The sequence below is a fragment of the Protomyctophum bolini genome, assembly GCF_963924005.1.
Source record: "Protomyctophum bolini genome assembly, chromosome: 16".
Taxonomy (NCBI): domain Eukaryota; kingdom Metazoa; phylum Chordata; class Actinopteri; order Myctophiformes; family Myctophidae; genus Protomyctophum; species Protomyctophum bolini.
The window spans coordinates 9882715-9902471 of record NC_137877.1 but is presented as its reverse complement, the minus strand read 5'-3'; the positions used below and the strand labels follow the sequence as shown (position 1 = coordinate 9902471).

General features: G+C 43.7%; 1 protein-coding gene across 7 annotated transcripts in view; it reads left to right on the top strand.

Moving 5' to 3' along the window:
* caska (calcium/calmodulin-dependent serine protein kinase a) overlaps positions 1-18933 on the top strand; it is a 135731-nt gene extending 116798 nt beyond the window's left edge. For 2 of the 7 annotated variants that reach the window (XM_080785452.1, XM_080785450.1), the window contains 10 exons: positions 1174-1242; positions 2815-2850; positions 5117-5158; positions 5755-5951; positions 6319-6434; positions 12523-12603; positions 13497-13577; positions 16541-16743; positions 17785-17868; positions 18753-18933. In XM_080785452.1, the coding sequence (XP_080641578.1) occupies positions 1174-1242; positions 2815-2850; positions 5117-5158; positions 5755-5951; positions 6319-6434; positions 12523-12603; positions 13497-13577; positions 16541-16743; positions 17785-17868; positions 18753-18929 (1086 nt within the window). In that variant the 3' untranslated portion in view covers positions 18930-18933. The remainder of the gene's footprint in view (positions 1-1173; positions 1243-2814; positions 2851-5116; positions 5159-5754; positions 5952-6318; positions 6435-12522; positions 12604-13496; positions 13578-16540; positions 16744-17784; positions 17869-18752) is intronic. The other 5 variants (XM_080785454.1, XM_080785451.1, XM_080785456.1 and 2 more) reach the window with 3 other exon arrangements.
* Positions 18934-19757: the final 824 nt, after the last annotated feature.

The window sequence follows — 19757 nt, the reverse complement described above, 5'->3', positions numbered from 1 at the left end:
CTCCTCCCCCCTCCTCCTTGGCGTTGTTTTCCCCCCAAAACCACCCTGATCTGGTTACTAACCGCTCGCACCAGTTACTGAGCGCGTGCGTGTGTGTATGTATGTGTGCCTAACCATGTATATTGTGTATTTGCGGACGGGAGAAAGCGTGCGCCTAGTGTGTGTGTGTGCGTGTGTGTGCGTGCGTGTGTGTGTGTGTGTGTGTGCGCGTTTTGTTTAGCGTGTGTTTTGCTGTGTTTTTTTTTGCTGGGGCTGGGTCAGACGTTCAAGCACACCAATTTCACAACCAAGATACCGGACCCCACCCCCCCCCCCCCCTCACGCTCGTGCCCATTCCTCTGGGTCAACACATGAGCCACTCCGCTCTGTGTTGCGCACACAAGTACATACATGTTACAACGCACAGACTATAGATTATACAGATATCGTCATTGTTGGGCAGAAATCTTGTATCTCCATCATCATCCTTTTTTACATGTTTTCATAAATGAATGACCTATTTTATACTTAGGCCACATATGCAAGCTCACAACGCGTCGCGTCACGACATCGACGTTGGTCTGTCTATGGATTGGGGTTTCATAATGAAGATCTAACCAATGAAAAGTAACAGGAGATTAATGACATTAGTAGCCATTGGAACACACCGGGCGGTCATTCTTTCCATTTCCTGAAAATGTACTGTTTTGGATTATACAAGGTCTCTGCCAGACAGCGACAACATGAGAGCACACATGACCGCCCCCCACCACCGACACACGGGATTCCTGAGTGTGCGTGGAGGATTTTTTCGTCTCGTCTTCGTCTTTAAGTGCTGTGAAAGCCTAGGGTAGTGCACTCTCTGCACCCTGCAAGACAGAGATGATGTCTGTCTGCTGTGTTAAACTACTGCCCCCCTGTGGTGACATAAGGATGTGCCGGCTCCAGGGATATTATGTATGACGTAGTCGTGTGTCCCATATCTTGTCGATGTGTTCATTCCGTCAACGTTGAGAAGGATTTAGAATTTTGGGCGCGTGATTGCTTTCCGTTTGATGCCCGGTGTGGGAGGCCATCACACACACGTGTGTGTGTACAGTGTGTGTGTGTGTGTGTGTGTGTGTGTGTGCGTGTGTGCGTGTGTGCGTCTGTGTGTGCCGTCTACATGTTGCTGACCTGTATGTCTTATTTCAGAAAGAGTCCCCTACCACCTCCAGACAGTCCCCTGCCAATGGCCATTCCAGCATTAACAGTTCAATCTTGGTAAGGCCCCCGCCCTCCCCCTTTATATTAAATAAATACATAAAACACTGCCCTTCCTCCCAGACAGACCCACAACCATCAGTTTGTTTTGTTGCGTCTCTTGTCTCCACTGGTTGTCTTTTTTTTCTCCATTTTGTTGTCCTCAATGTCACCGTGACGTTTCTATTTGTCCATGTCCGTCCGTCACTTCCAACCGTGTCTCTGTGGTTGTTTCGTTGTTTGTTTTGTATGTTTGTTTTTCTCTCCTGTTTTTGACAGGAATTACACGTTATGTGGCAGCCAAGTCTGTGGCTTTTTTTAAATGTTTGTTTAGACTAGAGCACTATTTGCCTGGTAATGTTTAGAGCAATTTAAACAGACGTTACCAGGCGTGGAGTGTGATTTATTTTGTTAAAGCCTTTATACTTGGTTGCGTGCCGGACTGAAAATACTAAAATAGTGGACCTACAAGCTCATAGCACAACGCATTTCCAGGTGTGCGACAAACACTGCGCAAGGCAGGTACAAATCAGGCATGATTAGCAGTGTTGGTACTCTTTCGACTGTGCTGAGGATCTCGTCGGGTCTCGTTCCCTGTGTGTCGTTAGCCCCTCATTCTCTTTTTTTTTAAAGCTAAAAGCTGTGTCCGATATCTCGGTTAACAAATTGGTGTGCCTCATGAAGCCATGCTGCGTGCCGTGCGCCAATTTATATTGTAAAATGATTATTGATTGCCCATTTGTACACTCTCAGAGTTACAGACCCATAAGGGTCCATTTGGTTACAAACTATCATTTAGCATGGGGTCCCCCTGGAACTCTCTGAAGGACCCCTAGGGGACCCCGGACCCCACTTTGGGAACCACTGGTATATAGCACTGTTTCCCAAACCCTGGGTAACTCAGGACCCATTTGTGGGTCGCGGACCCATTTTTTGCGAATAAACGTCCCTGTATTTATTTCTGAGATTTAGTTTTTCATTATTATTATTATTATTATTATTATTTCAAAAGACTCCCAAATCTCCCCAAAAATGCTAACTAACAAAATAGTTTCATAACCGAATTAAAAAAAAATCTTAAATGTCGTAAAATTGAAAAGAAAAAGTTTGGATCTTTCGGAGCCCTGAAATGGCCATGGGACAAAATATTATCTAGTCCGGTCGAGATAACTAATATCTCGACCGGCCGAGATATATCTCGACCGGATATAAGTTATATAATACTTAAAAACTTGTGCAGTACATTTGCGTATACTCCGTTCCCTCCTCCGTTAACCTCGCCAATGCTCCAGACAGACACTGTGGTCAATGCTGATGCTTTGCTTGCTTCGTGCTTGCTTTGCTCGCTCCACACAGCTGTACCAGATCTGATCCATAACGGGATGACAATCACCCTCTTCTCTCTTTATCTCATACTCTTGTCTTTTTGTCTTTTTTTCCCAGTGAATGTTGCATGTTGTTGTGTTGGGTCTCTCTGGCGTTCTAAGATAATTTATTGTCATTATTTATTAGTGAATTTACATTGCTTTAACTCTGCTGTGTGCCATCTGCCTCTAAACTGTCTCTGTGTCGTCAATGGTTTACCTCCAACAGGATCTGCCGTCCACCATCCAGCCCAAAGGTCGACAGGTGAATAACATTAGCCCCTCATTAGCCCCTCACAATCCCGAACCCCAATTCAGCACTGTGTTCTTGTGCACATTGTGTTATTTGTTTTGTGTGTGCGTGCGTGCGTGCGTGCGTGCGTGCGTGTGCACACTCACATGTCCCTGTGTGTGTGTGTGTGTGTGTGTGTGTGTGTGTTAGTGTGTTTGCCTTTTTTCTTCCCTTCTTCTCGCACCTCTTGGTTTGACAGAAACCAGTCACTAATCCATGGTGGAGTTTTAGTTCCTCCAAAATAACGTGGCTTCATTTACAGTGTTGATTTTTTTAAGACCACGGCCACCCGCTGCAAGTCCACCATGCAGATCCAAGCTGGCACTGTCACTATGGATGGCCAAGGCATGACCTCCATTTTTAAACGAACACTATTAGATATTGGACCGGCTCCAAAGTGCATTAGAGTCTATAATAATACACAATGAAATGCTCTGCAGCGAGGCTCAGCTTTGAGCTGGGCCACACAGAGAAAGAGGGAGTTGAGACCTCTCAAGTTCGATAGAACTCAATTAAATTTGTGTTTTGGCCCGTCGTTTTAGGAAATTAGTTTTTCATTGATTTCCTTTTTTTTTTGTCTGAGAAGAAATTGTCTGACCTTAACACTACCCTGTACGCCAAATGGAAACGTTGTAGAGATGCCTGAGCGCCATCTGTCTGCGGTCAACCTTGATAAAGGAAGCCAGAGATCCTACAACCTCCTTCCATTTTACTCTTAGTTGCATGCTGAAAATAGCTGATCTACAAGCTCACAACGCGTCGGGTTGCATTGTGAGCTTGTAGATCGGCTATTTTCAGCAAGTGTAAAAACACGCATTACGACGGCATCAAGGCCCACCAAAACACATTTTAGTCGACTAAATCACCTGTAGATTTAGTCTAATCTTATGACATTTAGTCGACTAAAACTAGACTAACACTAAGACATTTCCAGGTGACTAAAATGTGACTAAAACTAAATGAAGTTTCAGTCCAAAGACTATGACTAAACTAAAATCGAAATTTGCTGCCAAAAACAACACTGCCCGATACTCCACCATACCCTGCAAAGCCCTCCCTCCGCTCCCCCCCCCCCCCCCCAGCCTTCTTATCTGGGCCAAGGGGCTTCGAGCGGTGTGTGCGGCAAGCTGATTGTAGTCACAAACAACCACACCCTTTCCCTTAAAGACAAAAACACAATCCGCTATTTAAAGCAGAAAGCACAAGTCACCACAGTGGTCGCCATGTCACCTTCAGCAAAATGGGACACTTTGAAACACCCATGAACAACTCATGAAGGACATTGGGCTCAATTGGTTTATTATTAATATGGCTAAATTGTCAACCATGTAGTCGGGGACCAAAGTCCGCGACCACTGCAGTGTACTCGGGTGTCTTATCAGCTTTGACGGTACAGTTTCCCTTCCCTCACTGCTGCTTTCTGTATGGTACTAATGGCACAGGCATTATTGACGATTCGGAGAGCCTAGAAATTGCCCTTATAGCTGCTGATCCTGAAACCAGAAACGTTATGAATTATTTTCCAGATAAAATGGTTAATGCGGTTTAAATGACTCCATAGATCAGGACTTATGGGCAACTTCTACCTCAGCGCAGTTCAAAAGAGAACTCCTATAACTCAGCGCCGTACCCTAACTGTCTTCCCATTTCATCTCACTCGTAGGCTCATACACAGCAGAATCCAGAGTGTTCATTTAAGGGTCAGATCTTGTGTTAAATTGACACTCCGGCTTCTACTGTGTACTGTACATATTCCTTGTTGGAACATCATCTGTACTAATTCCCAAACAAGCCTAAAATGAAATCGGAGTGTGCTGTATTGTTTTAGAAGCGAAAAACAAGGATGTGGCGACAGAGGCTGAAAAGTGCTGATGTTGTGTCGTTTGCGCTGGTACCAGATCCTACCAGTGGAGGGCACAAGGCTCTACACTACAGGCAAACCATGGCAGACCTACATTCGCAGTTTTAATCATGCCTGTAATGTCTCAGTTACAGAAGAGCATGCCATAATACTGTATGTTAGAGGTGTAATTGGCTACTGTCCCCATAGTGTTGATATAGCTCTCCTACCTAGCTACAGTATGCCTCATATATATATACCGCCATGGTCCATCACGCTCACACTCCCCCGATACCCTCCCAGCTCCCCACCAGCCTTAGATAACAACAGTATATGTTTTAGATTAGACGTTCAGTATCTTTTTGCTGCATGATGTGTGTTGATGCTTTCACGTCCTAGATCATACCAAGACCTCCAATCAAGGATAAAATGTCCATCAAGGTAAGAGACAGTCCGAGCCCCCAGAGCAAAATAAAGACGTCGACCAAAATAGTCAGTGTTACTGTAAAGCGGCACTGACGGATGTCCCAATCAATGTTGTGTGCCAAAACCGTTCTACGGCCATATCTCCCAGATCAACAATGCCGGGTAGAGGAAACCAGAAAGTGACAGTGGTGACAGTGGCGCGTTAAAGCAAGGGAAAAATGTACTGTACATATGTTGTTTTTGAAGTTGCAGACGCACAAACACAATGCCTGTGCCATAATTACCAGCGTTGTTCAGAGAGCTCATTAATAGCCCAGCTGTGTCTGTGAGAGCATCTCGTGGGACACAGTCTCTGCCTTGGAAACGGTTCTCTAACCTGGCAACCGTGCAACAACGCCCCCCCCCCTCCAACAGGCCCTCCTCCATCCAAGAGTTCCGTTCGTACGTTAGTCATTGCATCAGCTCTATAGCGCTCGCCCATACCCCCCACAGGACCTACACTATCCACCACATCCCGTCTTTCTCGCTCTCGCCGAAACGACCCTTCCCGTATACTCCCTCTCCCTCCTGACCACCGTGTCCTCCTTCTCCCCCCTCCTCCCTGACCGCAGATTTACGTGAGGGCTCAGTTCGAGTACGATCCCTCCCGGGACGAGCTCATCCCGTGCAAGGAAGCCGGCATTCGCTTCCAGGTGGGTGACATCATTCAGATCATCTCCAAGGACGACCACAACTGGTGGCAAGGCAAGCTGGAGAACACCAAGAACGGCACGGCGGGTCTCATCCCCTCCCCCGAGCTCCAAGAGTGGCAAGTGAACGCACACACACATACACACACACACACACACACCCACACACACACGCACACAGAGAGAGAGAGAGATAACAAGCATGGTTGTGAAACACATCTTGTAGGTCCATAACCGATGCCAGATTGCCTCCCCTGATCGCTTGACAATGAAAATGACAATTTGACGATTTAGGTCAATAACTCTTCTGGAATGCTCTGCCCCCAAAAAAACATCTTATCTACAATACATAACAAAATGACTTTCAAAAAAGAATATCGAGGGATATCTTGCCAACTTTTTGCCAAGTACATTAAACTGTGATTTGTGAATGTGTTCTTTTTGATTTTATAATGTTGATTTTCTTTTGTTCTTTGTTTCTTTCAGGCGTGTGGCTTGTATAGCCATGGAGAAGACCAAACAGGAACAGCAGGCCAGCTGTACCTGGTTTGGCAAGAAGAAGAAGCAGTATAAAGACAAGTATCTGGCCAAGCACAACGCAGGTACACCACATGCACATACACACACATGCATGTATGCATGGGGTAGCACAGTAAACAGGGTACACCACATGCACATACACACACATACATGTATGCATGGGGTAGTAAAGTAAACCGGGTACACACACATGCATGTATGCATGGGGTAGCACAGTAAACAGGGTACACCACATGCACATACACACACACACACACACACACACACACACACACACACACACACACACGCATGTATGCATGGGGTAGCACAGTAAACAGGTACACCACATGCACATGCACATACACACACACACACACACACACACACACACACACACACACACACACACACATGCACAGTAAACCTGGCTTATGACCAGAAGCCTAATATCTCTCATAACTAAAGGGAGGATTCACCTTTTGGTTGAGCGGCAGATATTTTGGTTTCTCAGACCTGGATACAAATTCTGGTAGTTCCACAACATGCATGTAAAAAAACAGTTTGTTCCAAAGATTTCAGTGATGTTCTCATCATGGCATCCATGATTTGATGCAAACTTGTCCATGCATGCATGAAGGCATGCAGACAAGGGTGAGTACTGGCATTGTGTGTGTGTGTGTGTGTGTGTGTGTGTGCGTGCGTGCGTGTGTGCGTAACAGGACCTACTGCCATACATACAGCTAGCCCAATAGCAGTTCCACCTTCACGCCAGGAATAACTGACACACGTGTGCAGTGTGCACAGGAGCACATGGAGAGTAGCAGGGATGTCATCCAGGGACAAACGTAAATCTGGATGCTCAGGGCACATGGGCTCTAATTCCTGACAGCGAGTCCCTGGTTCAATTCCTGCCTGGCCAGAACGACCTCCCTTACTCTTCAATAAAGGCTCAGAAAAGCCCCGAAAATGGCCCAGGCTGGCCTAGGGGCCTAGGGGCACCTAGCCTGGCAGCGTCTCGTGGGTTTGAGTCCCGATCCTGACGACCCTTGCTGCGTTGCGTGTCTTCTCCCCATCTCTCTCCCCGTTTCCTGTCAACCTAATATATATCTATCAACTAAGGCAAAAAGCCCCCAAAAAAATCTATTCTTTTTTTGAAAAGCCCCCAAAATGTACAAATACAAAAAATAACAGTAATATAGCAATACTGAATAATAATAAGAAGAAAGAAGATTCATTGAGACCACATCTGTTACAGTGCAGTACATGCAAGCACATGAAATGCTGTGCGTGTGTGTGTGCTCACATTGCCATGTTTGCCAAAATACTTTTATCGCAAGGTATACCCATCACTAAGTGAAACGTGAGGCTTGAAATAGAGGCCCAGCTTTAAGTAATAGGTACCAGCTGTGGACAGTACGTTCTTTCTGTGACTGCAGTATCCATGTTTGGCCGTAGATGGCAGCACCTAGCACACCACTGCTGCCCTTCTGTGTGAGCAGCAGGAGGTCAAAGCAATGTGTCAGAGAGAGAGAGACCTGGACAGTCACTACTGGTCTGTGGCAGCAGCTCGAATGACCACAGGCAGTCAGGGAAAGATAATTAGGGGGGGAAGGGAGGGGGTGTAAGGTTTAAAAGAAGTTCAGGGGTGTGTGTGTGTGTGTGAGACGTAGGCTTGGACGTGGGGCCGTTGGTAAGCAACAAGCAAGAGGAATGAGGGGTGAGAGAGAGGGAGGGGTGTGGTTTATGGCGAGGGCTTCTGAGTTTGGCTACTCAGGCCTAGCTGTGCACTGACTGGAACACTCCTGATCCATACCATGTGCAACCTTGTGTGTTTGTGTGTGCATTAGCTGGGAAAGCTTCTGGGCACACTATACACTGCAGGGTGTGTTGGCAGTACAGCCTGTCTGCATATCACTAGACTTACCACACTCTTTAAGTTTCAGGTGGCATTCGCACTTGTTCTAAGATTAGCACCCTGAGAGTGACCAGCAGCCCAGGGGGCAAGGTTTCTTCACAGGAGTGACCATAAACAGCCCACTTAGCCACTTAGAGCTGTCTTCATAACCTACTACATAACACACTACACTGTAGTGTGTTATGCTGAATAAGGGCCTGTAAAGGCCCTGTAGTGACTACAGGGCCTTTACAGGCCCTTATTCAGCAGAAAGAGAGAAAGGGGGGGAAGGTTTGGTATCAATTGTTTTTCCCACTGGATTTCCTATATTATTTAATTGTATAAAGATGTTGTGCACATGCAGCCTCCCCCCCCCCCCCCCCCCCTCCCCCAAGGGATTATGGGAATTGAGTGTTGCACTGATCACAACTGGATTGGGGGGGGTTACGGTATTTTAAGACCTCTCCTGCTCCCCAATCGATATGCGGGGGTCGGGGGGGTCGGGGGGATTGTGTGTCTGTGCATGCACGACGTGTGTGCATGTGGCCTAATATCAGGTTGGTATGCATGTCAACTGTTTGCTCAGCAGGCCATAGAGAGCCTTCACATCCGTCAATGTCCCTTTAAAGCTAATATACTTTACTATTTAGCATGTAATAATATAACGTGCATCTCTGCTTCTTGCCATTGGTGATTAATAGTAGCACTGTAACTCAATATCACGTCTATATCGAAGCTGTTGGGTGGAGGCCTTGTCCAAAACTGTAACTTTTCAGGAAATGATCAGATAAAATAAGAATAACCTTTGTTCCAATGGATCCAAAGTCATTCCTATTCAGTCACAAGCTCTTGTTAATATCGGTACTTTAATTAGATAAATTGTCTGTTTTTGGTTGACAGACAGTCTTGTACAATGAAGTAGGACATTAATTTGAGAAAAAAACATAAAAAGTTGAAAATATGCATTATGGAGATAGGTTTCTGCCCAACAGCAATGATATCATCTATGTTGCAGCATGTGTTTGTTCACTGTAGTTGGTCTAGTTTCATCTGATAAGAAACTGCATAGATAAACCGAACATTTACAGTATGTGTCTCACTTCCTGTCCACATGGGGTGACACAGTCCGTCATGAGACATTCTGAACACAGAGGTCCCATCATCCCACGTTCACACGCTCACAATCTATCAACGGAACAACGTGGTCTATTATTTAAGCAGGTTCATACTCGTACATGCTCAGATCTCTCACCGCTACAACAGATGCTAGTTTACGTCCACGACTAAACTCCCCCCAGCCTCCTGGTGCCTCTCCTCCTAGTAGCATGTAGGTTTAGGTTTATTTTTTTAGCATGTAGTACAAAAAAATAGACAATAACATATCAAAGAAACAAAAATACAATGCAAGGAAAGGAAGAAGCCAGAAGGCTTATATGGAATCCTTTCCTGTAGGAAGAGGTCATTGGTTTAAAAGATTAAAAGTTCATAAAGAACAGTACATAAATCTACAAGTTGGCAAAGGGGGGCAGCTGTGCAGAAATAAAAACACAGACTGCACAAAAAACAGAAATAAACAATACAACAACAAACACACAAAAGAAAATATAACGCATCAAGGTAAAACATGTAATCTACAGAGAGGAAAAAATAAGATATTTCTTTAGATGTTTTTTGAATATTGGCAAGGATAATGAGGATTTAAGTGAAGCATCTAAAATTCTAGGGAGTTCCATAGATGAGGGCCTCTAAATTTGATGAAAGATTGATGTTTGGACATGCGACAATAGGGTCATTCAAAATGATCTCTTTGCCTTGTGGGGTAGGAGTGAATGTCAGAAGTAACACGGAAAAAATTGTGTACTGTACGTATAGGTCTTCACTATGTCAGCATGTCACGCATACAGTAGTAGGAACATCCTTCAGTCTCTCAAGACTGAAGTATACGTAACTGCGTTAGGCTCAGTCTTATAGGGGTTGTGTGTTACAGTATGCTTGCTTAAGCGTGTTCTGGGAGCAGAGCCGCACTTATCACATACAATGCATAATATCACTGCAATATTTTGTTTGTTTGTTTGTTTTGTTTAATTGCAAATGAGTGTCCCGACTGAACCATTGTCGGTGTCGTGGAGTGTCGCATGGCCACTCACACTAATGTATGTTTGCTGTGTGTGTGCAATTTATGTATGGTAATTCTGCTGTTGTAACTGGACCATGTTATGACCCCTCCCCCTGTCCATCTCTCTCGCTTTCCTATCAAACGGCCTCTCTGCATGTAAGTAACAAACTGTGATGGGAGTCTAATGCTTATTTTGCTTCCTCCTTCTTTATCTAAACACATGTAACAGATAACACACTTCGCATCATGCATTGTCTCACACTCCTATTCTCTAGCGTCTAGCCTATCACTCTCTTTCTCTTTCTATCTCATTCCATTTTGTTTAAAAACCCTCTAGGACTTTCAGCTGTCACTGCCACGGTTTCAGTTTTGTTCTGTTGTCATTTACCCAGAATAACTAACTGAAACCATATGGCAGTTTGCAGTACGTGTTTGTTCATAAATCATAATACTTGTGTGTTGTCATCCTCCTAATGTGATTAATTCTAATTTGTCTGGTCAATTGCGCTCAGTAATTCCCCAAAATGGACAGTATTACAAATGGCAGTAGCAATGACAACTCTTCAGTTGTGATATTACTGTAATTAGTCAAATGGCAGCCATTTTTGTCTTGCCTCATAATCGCAAAACGTGCACGTGTCCTCTTGAGTATGACATAACAGCAAGACGGCTACTGTGGATTGGTCAATGGCATTCGCTGACGTGCTCAATTTAGTATATGAACTAAATACAGAGCGCAAACTTTGTAAAAGCCACTTGAACGTGACACTGCATTACATTTACTGTATGCTTTAGCGACGGCCAGATGGTCAGTAAACCGGCTATCACTGATAGCGTCGACTGTTACACGAGAGAACACAGTGGACTTGTGGGTATTGTATTTCACATGTCAGCCCCCTTCATCCTAGCCAGACTCTTATCTGGGGTTCATGTTACGGGGGCTGAGCACACATTGTGCAGACATCCAAGGGCCGAAGGGAGTGTAGTATTCTTGCTCCCTAAATTGACCCCTTGGCTTGCTTTACACCTGCGCTCCATGCGCACCGCAGCCACCATTCATTCTCTCCTCTTCCACCTTACTGAATGGAAAACGAAACGGATTCCACAAGCTTTCCCATTTATAAGAAAATAAATTAAATATATAATGAATTAAACTTGCACTTTACACATATCACGGTACAGTGTAAAGTACATACACTGTACATATTACAGTGTAAAGTACTTGCACTTTACCCATACGTATTGTATGAATACAAAGAATACGTACGTATACGTATTCTTTGTTGAAGGTTTGTTTGTTGCAGCGGCTACTAATGGAATTATAATTTTGATCAAATACCTCCTGCACAGGAATGTGTACTCTGAAAACGTATGTATTCATGCCATGGACTGAACTCTCTGTCCTTTGCTTGGTTGGATTACTCCCTATCGTGGCCCATATCGGCTCAGTCGAAGAAATTAAGTCTTCTGAACTGTACAGCCACATTTCACTTTGTCACAGACATTACGGCCCTTTACCAACTGTCCGTATGATACAGAAACCATTCACGATAAACCTGACATCCATCAGTTCATCTAAGTCTACATGTGAGCTAGTCTCGCGTAACCAGACGATCGGAAATCGCTATACTGATATGTCTGGGGAAATGTAAATGTAATAAAACAGCAGGGAGAGAATGGTTGCTTTCAAACCCAATGTCCACTGCTTTGAAAACTAATCATATCACCGTCCAAATATGAGGGAACTTCAACCTCCATGAGGTCTTTGCATTAGTTCTGCAATGCAGTTTAGTTTAGTTTTTCCCATTCAGCCCCTACGGTGAATTTAGATGTCCCAGTATAGGCTGAGATCTCCAATTGTCTCTGCTACACAAGATTACATGTGACCCTACTTCCACAAAAGCCTATTGTCACCCAAGTGTGTCTGACACTCCTCTAGTAGACCATGTAATACTTTGTCATACAACCTTTTCGTTCACCTAATCAGTTATGTTTGGTGAGCGATAATGGTTATACAACAACGCATACATTTGTCTTTAACGATCTGTAGAACAACCTCACAGTGCCGATGTCTTAGCCGTCTCCCCAGGTTGTCTCACTCTCTCTCTCTCTCTCTCTCTCTCTCTCTCTCTCTCTCTCTCTCTCTCTCCCCCTACAGTGTTTGACCAACTAGACCTCGTCACATACGAGGAGGTGGTGAAGCTCCCTGCTTTCAAGAGGAAAACACTAGTCTTATTAGGTGAGTATGAGTACAGGTGAAAGACTAATATCAACCACTAATCTAAAACTGAAGGTCTCCTCGTTCATCAAAAGGACTGTCTGTCGGAGACGAAAGCACCAATAAATGGCTTTCCGAAATTATGTAATTCGTGCCAGCCAACTATGGACTTTAATGTTTGTTTGGGGTAGTTATGATGTAATGTTTTGCCAGCCAAGTCTGTGGACTTTAATGTTTGTTCAGGGTGGTGATTGACATTGTAAGACATCACAAGTGTGATTTTTAAAATGAGTCTAATGTGAGGTTGAAGTTGAATGGGCTTGCATGGGATGGGCGGAAATTAATACATCTCTGAATATCAAAATGTTTAATCAAGCAACTTAAAAACTTCTCTAAATTGAAACACCCCTTTAAGCAGTTAACAAGTGGTATGTACAGTATTTGCTCATAATAGCACTAGAACAAAGGCTATGCATATACATAAAGGGATACTGCCTGAGGAAGAGCTGGAAATATGTTTCACTGTAATATTCCAAGACGTTTTCATGTATATGGCCTTTATACTTGCTTTATTTGTTTTAGTGCTATTGGCAATTAAACAACACTTCTCTTGTATTATTCTACGGTATATGGTTTTTACTTGCTTTATTTGTTGTAGTGCTATTAGCAATTAAACAACACTTCTCAGCATTCTCTTGTATTATTCTACGGTATGTGGCATTCTGGTTGCCCTTCCTCCCCACCGTTTGTGGGATACAATGTCAATGGATACACATGGGAACTGGTAGTAGAGTGAATAGAATACACTACGGACAGTCTGACACTGTCTGTCTGTCTGTCTGTCTGTCTGTCTGTCTGTCTGTCTGTCTGTCTGTCTGTCTGTCTGTCTGTCTGTCTGTCTAATACTTCCTCAGGTGCCCATGGAGTGGGCAGGAGACACATCAAGAACACACTCATCACCAAACACCCTGACAGATTCGCCTACCCCATCCCTCGTAAGACACACTACTCACACACACACACACACACACACGAATAACGACTGAAACTGTCATTTTCAAACAGACATTTTTTAGAATCTGATCTCGGGTCAAAATGGGTTAAGCACGCGCGCGCACGCACACACACACACACACACACACACACACACACACACACACACACACACACACACACACACACACACACACACACACACACACACACACACACACACACACACACACACACACACACACACGATGGGTTATAGCCCATGTTTTTTGAAATTTTGAAAAAAAACGTTAGCCTCGTTTCTCATCATTTTGGACCATGGGCTATAGCCCATATCGTACGGCATACTATAGCGCGCCGTTTTTCATCATTTTTGAAGATTTGAAAAAAATTACGAAATGACAAAAACGATGGGTTATAGCCCATGTTTTTTGAAATTTTGAAAAAAAAAGTTAGCCTCGTTTCTCATCATTTTGGACCATGGGCTATAGCCCATATCGTACGGCATACTATAGCGCGCCGTTTTTCATCATTTTTGAAGATTTGAAAAAAATGACGAAATGACAAAAACGATGGGTTATAGCCCATGTTTTTTGAAATTTTGAAAAAAAAAGTTAGCCTCGTTTCTCATCATTTTGGACCATGGGCTATAGCCCATATCGTACGGCATACTATAGCGCGCCGTTTTTCATCATTTTTGAAGATTTGAAAAAAATGACGAAATGACAAAAACGATGGGTTATAGCCCATGTTTTTTGAAATTTTGAAAAAAAAAGTTAGCCTCGTTTCTCATCATTTTGGACCATGGGCTATAGCCCATATCGTACGGCATACTATAGCGCGCCGTTTTTCATCATTTTTGAAGATTTGAAAAAAATGACGAAATGACAAAAACGATGGGTTATAGCCCATGTTTTTTGAAATTTTGAAAAAAAAAGTTAGCCTCGTTTCTCATCATTTTGGACCATGGGCTATAGCCCATATCGTACGGCATACTATAGCGCGCCGTTTTTCATCATTTTTTAAGATTTGAAAAAAATGACGAAATGACAAAAACGATGGGTTATAGCCCATGTTTTTTGAAATTTTGAAAAAAAAAGTTAGCCTCGTTTCTCATCATTTTGGACCATGGGCTATAGCCCATATCGTACGGCATACTATAGCGCGCCGTTTTTCATCATTTTTGAAGATTTGAAAAAAATTACGAAATGACAAAAACGATGTGTTATAGCCCATGTTTTTTGAAATTTTGAAAAAAAAAGTTAGCCTCGTTTCTCATCATTTTGGACCATGGGCTATAGCCCATATCGTACGGCATACTATAGCGCGCCGTTTTTCATCATTTTTGAAGATTTGAAAAAAATTACGAAATGACAAAAACGATGGGTTATAGCCCATGTTTTTTGAAATTTTGAAAAAAAAAGTTAGCCTCGTTTCTCATCATTTTGGACCATGGGCTATAGCCCATATCGTACGGCATACTATAGCGCGCCGTTTTTCATCATTTTTGAAGATTTGAAAAAAATGACGAAATGACAAAAACGATGGGTTATAGCCCATGTTTTTTGAAATTTTGAAAAAAAAAGTTAGCCTCGTTTCTCATCATTTTGGACCATGGGCTATAGCCCATATCGTACGGCATACTATAGCGCGCCGTTTTTCATCATTTTTGAAGATTTGAAAAAAATGACGAAATGACAAAAACGATGGGTTATAGCCCATGTTTTTTGAAATTTTGAAAAAAAAAGTTAGCCTCGTTTCTCATCATTTTGGACCATGGGCTATAGCCCATATCGTACGGCATACTATAGCGCGCCGTTTTTCATCATTTTTTAAGATTTGAAAAAAATGACGAAATGACAAAAACGATGGGTTATAGCCCATGTTTTTTGAAATTTTGAAAAAAAAAGTTAGCCTCGTTTCTCATCATTTTGGACCATGGGCTATAGACCATATCGTACGGCATACTATAGCGCGCCGTTTTTCATCATTTTTTAAGATTTGAAAAAAATGACGAAATGACAAAAACGATGGGTTATAGCCCATGTTTTTTGAAATTTTGAAAAAAAAAGTTAGCCTCGTTTCTCATCATTTTGGACCATGGGCTATAGCCCATATCGTACGGCATACTATAGCGCGCCGTTTTTCATCATTTTTGAAGATTTGAAAAAAATTACGAAATGACAAAAACGATGGGTTATAGCCCATGTTTTTTGAAATTTTGAAAAAAAAAGTTAGCCTCGTTTCTCATCATTTTGGACCATGGGCTATAGCCCATATCGTACGGCATACTATAGCGCGCCGTTTTTCATCATTTTTGAAGATTTGAAAAAAATGACGGAATTGCGGAAATTGCGGAAATTGCGGAAATTGCAGAATTTGCGGATTTCTTTTTCCATTTTTTCCAAATCCTTAAAAATGATGAAAAACGGCGCGCTATAGTATGCCGTACGATATGGGCTATAGCCCATGGTCCAAAATGATGAGAAACGAGGCTAACTTTTTTTTTCAAAATTTCAAAAAACATGGGCTATAACCCATCGTTTTTGTCATTTCGTCATTTTTTTCAAATCTTCAAAAATGATAGCCCATTACACTGCATATAAGTATGCACTATGTCCGCAATGTGCAAGGTGTTATTTCTCCACGCGGAGGATCGCTGAAGTGTTGTTCCTGAGCTGATCCAGGGTCAGTTCAATAGTTCCACTTAATGAAGTGTTGTTCCTGAGCTGATCCAGGGTCAGTTCAATAGTTCCACCCAATGAAGCGTTGTTCCTGAGCTGATCCAGTGTCAGTTCAATAGTTCCACTCAATGAAGTGTTGTTCCTGAGCTGATCCAGGGTCAGTTCAATAGTTCCACTCAATGAAGCGTTGTTCCTGAGCTGATCCAGGGTCAGTTTAATAGTTCCACTTAATGAAGTGTTGTTCCTGAGCTGATCCAGGGTCACTCGTGTGTCTCTCTCAGACACGACCAGACCTCCCAAGAAGGACGAGGAGAACGGGAAGAACTACTACTTCGTGTCCCACGACCAGATGATGCAGGACATCAGCAACAACGAGTACCTGGAGTACGGCAGCCACGAGGACGCCATGTACGGCACGCGGCTGGAGACCATCCGCAAGATCCACGAGCAGGGACTCATATCCATCCTGGACGTAGAGCCTCAGGTAAAGATCCACGAGCAGGGACTCATATCCATCCTGGACGTAGAGCCTCAGGTTGGTGTTAGCGTCATGCTATGCTTTAGCTATTGAAAAATAGCAGATCTACAAGCTCATACGAGCTTGTAGGTCTGCTATTTTTGAAAAGTCGAAGAACCACTGACATAGAAACATAGCTTTTTCAGAAAACTGTCAGGATGTAGAAGAACATTTTTAAAATCTGATCTCGGGTCAAAATGGGTTTTAACCAACACACAGACGTAAAGGTTGTTCAATAGCATTCATTTATGGGAATATATATATATATATATATATATATATATATATATATATATATCTATATATATAACCTAAAAAATGGAGTGAGGTGGTTTCTTCCGGACAGTAACATTATGCTATTTGTATTTGTAGAATATAGATAAAAGCAAGTGTATTCAATATTAAGTGGTTAAAAGATGCACAGCATACTCTTTGTGGAGTGCTGTTTATGAACACCTGTGTGTGTGTGTGTGTGTGTGTGTGTGTGTGTGTGTGTGTGTGTGTGTGTGTGTGGTACTGTAGTGGTTCCCAAAGTGGGGTGGTCCGGGTGGCAGTTCCAGGGGGTCCCTGGCTAAATGATAGTTTAGAACCAGCTGGGCCCTTATAGGAAAGGTAACATGTCATTGGTTCGACCTCCCGTTAGATCGACCATTACTAACCCTATCTCTAACTCTAACCTAAACATAACCGCAAGCACGGGAGCAACGCATCCCTCACCAACCTTAATCCGGTCGAACTAACGGGAGGTCGAACCTTAGGGCAGCCCCCGAAATTAAACGGGTTGAGAATCACTTCTAGAGACGTGAAAATGTTCTCTTATGGGGGGGGGGGTCCTGGCGTACCTTTTTCAAATGGAGGTCCGTGGGCTAATTAGTGTCAATTTGGGGGTCGTTGACCTGAACACGTTTGGGCAACCACTGCTGTAGTGTAATGGGGTGCCTTCGCGTCATGATGTCGCTGTGTTTGCCACACTGAAATATGATAAATAAATATGATCTCCATCATCAGGCACTGAAGGTTCTGCGGACGGCAGAGTTTGCCCCATACGTCGTGTTCATTGCCGCACCGACCATCACACCAGGCATCAATGAGGTATGATTACGGACACCACAAATACACACGCACATACGTTTTTCAATGGTGTACGACGTCTAGCAGCACCAGCAGATGCTTCTTATAGATGTGTGAATAATAAGCAGTCGCACATGCTGCGTACAATCTCTTTCCACTGTACCGCAAGCTCTTTGTTTATTGCAATTTTAAAATATTAAAAGTAATTTACGTGACGTCATCAAGCATGTGTGTGTGCCAGCAGAGCTTGCTCTCTCTCTCTCTCTCTCTCTCTCTCTCTCTCTCCCCTTGCCTCTCTTATCCATCTCTGTGCTTGTTTACTTTGCATGCTGCATGTGTTTTGTTTTTTTTGGCATTCCTCTCAGATGCCCAGGTGGTGTCGAAAGCTGCCAGTAAGTACGATACAGAATACCAATACGATACATAATTCCCATTGCTGTCCATTGAATGCACGGTCGTAGTCGTCGGTTAGCGTTGTCTGCTCAAGCTTTCCCAGTCGTGTTTCTTATTCACCTCCTTTTGTTTTCTATTTTAGTCTGAAGCCCCTCAGCCATGCACCACCCTCAGTCCCTCCAGCTCTCTGTCCTTCCTCCCAACAGGTTTTCCCCAAACATTTCCATCCCAAGGACCCCCAAATAGCCACACAGCCTCATTGTGCATTGTAAACTGGATTAAAATAAAACATAGCCGATCTATAACCTCGCATTGCCTTGCACCGCAATGTGCTTTTGTACTTTTTCTTTTTTTTTAATGTTTGGACATTTTTTGAAAAAATGTATGACAATGACGTAATCCTTAGATTGTCCTCTCCAATTGACCACCTGGCGCCCCCCAGTGGCCCCTACTCTGAAAACCACCGCCCTCCCACCAACCTTCTTTTCCCTGCCTTCTCTTCCCCTCCACAGGACGAGTCCCTCCAGCGACTGCAGAAGGAGTCCGAGATCCTCCAGAAGACCTACGCCCACTACTTTGACCAGACCATCATCAACAACGAGATCGACGAGACCATCCGGCACCTGGAGGAGGCCATCGATCTGGTGTGCACCACTGGCCAGTGGGTGCCCGTCTCCTGGGTCTACTGAGCTACAAAACACCCAAGGCCTGCTCCGCTTCAACCTCCACTCATCTGAGTTGTCAAGCTCCAACTTGCCCTCCTTCGAACTCTCCATTTCCTACTCTCTCCATCCAGAGATACGTAAAAAAAAAATCAATAATAATAATAATAATACCGTGATTACTCTGATAAATGGAGAAGAGAAAGAAAAAAAAAAGCACCTCAACCGATCAGAAACCTCTCTCTCTCACTCTGTCTCGCCCACACACTGCACTTGACCTTCAACAGCCAATCAAAACCCTCGGTGTATACTGCGCAAAGAACTTGGGAGCAGCCATGTCGAAATCTCTCTCTGGGTTGCTGCGCCAAAAACACCCGCGGCGGGCCAATCAAATCTCCTCTCTGGGCGCTGCGCCAAAAACACCCGCAGCGGGGCCAATCAAGACAGACTACCTAGACGTAGTGTTATATAAAAACAAAAGTGAAACAAAGCAATGAATATCGTCATGTTTGTGCTATAGCTAGCAAGGCGACATTTTTGTAGTTGTTTTGTTTTAAAGAGACAGTACTGTGTCCTCCCTTGCGTGTCACCCCCCCCCCCCCCCTCATCCCCCCCTCCACACACACACACACACACACACACACACACACACACACATCGCAATGTAGTCCTGTTGGGTGTTGTAGTTCTTAAGCACCTGTAGCTCCCTAGAACAACACTGTTGGTGGGTACTCTCTCTCTCTCTCTCTCTCTCTCTCTCTAGCCAGACTGAAGAAAAGCGCACAAACACTGCAGTGTCTCCCGTCACCCTTATTATTTATTGATTCCTTCCGTTTTTGGTAGCAATCTTATCTG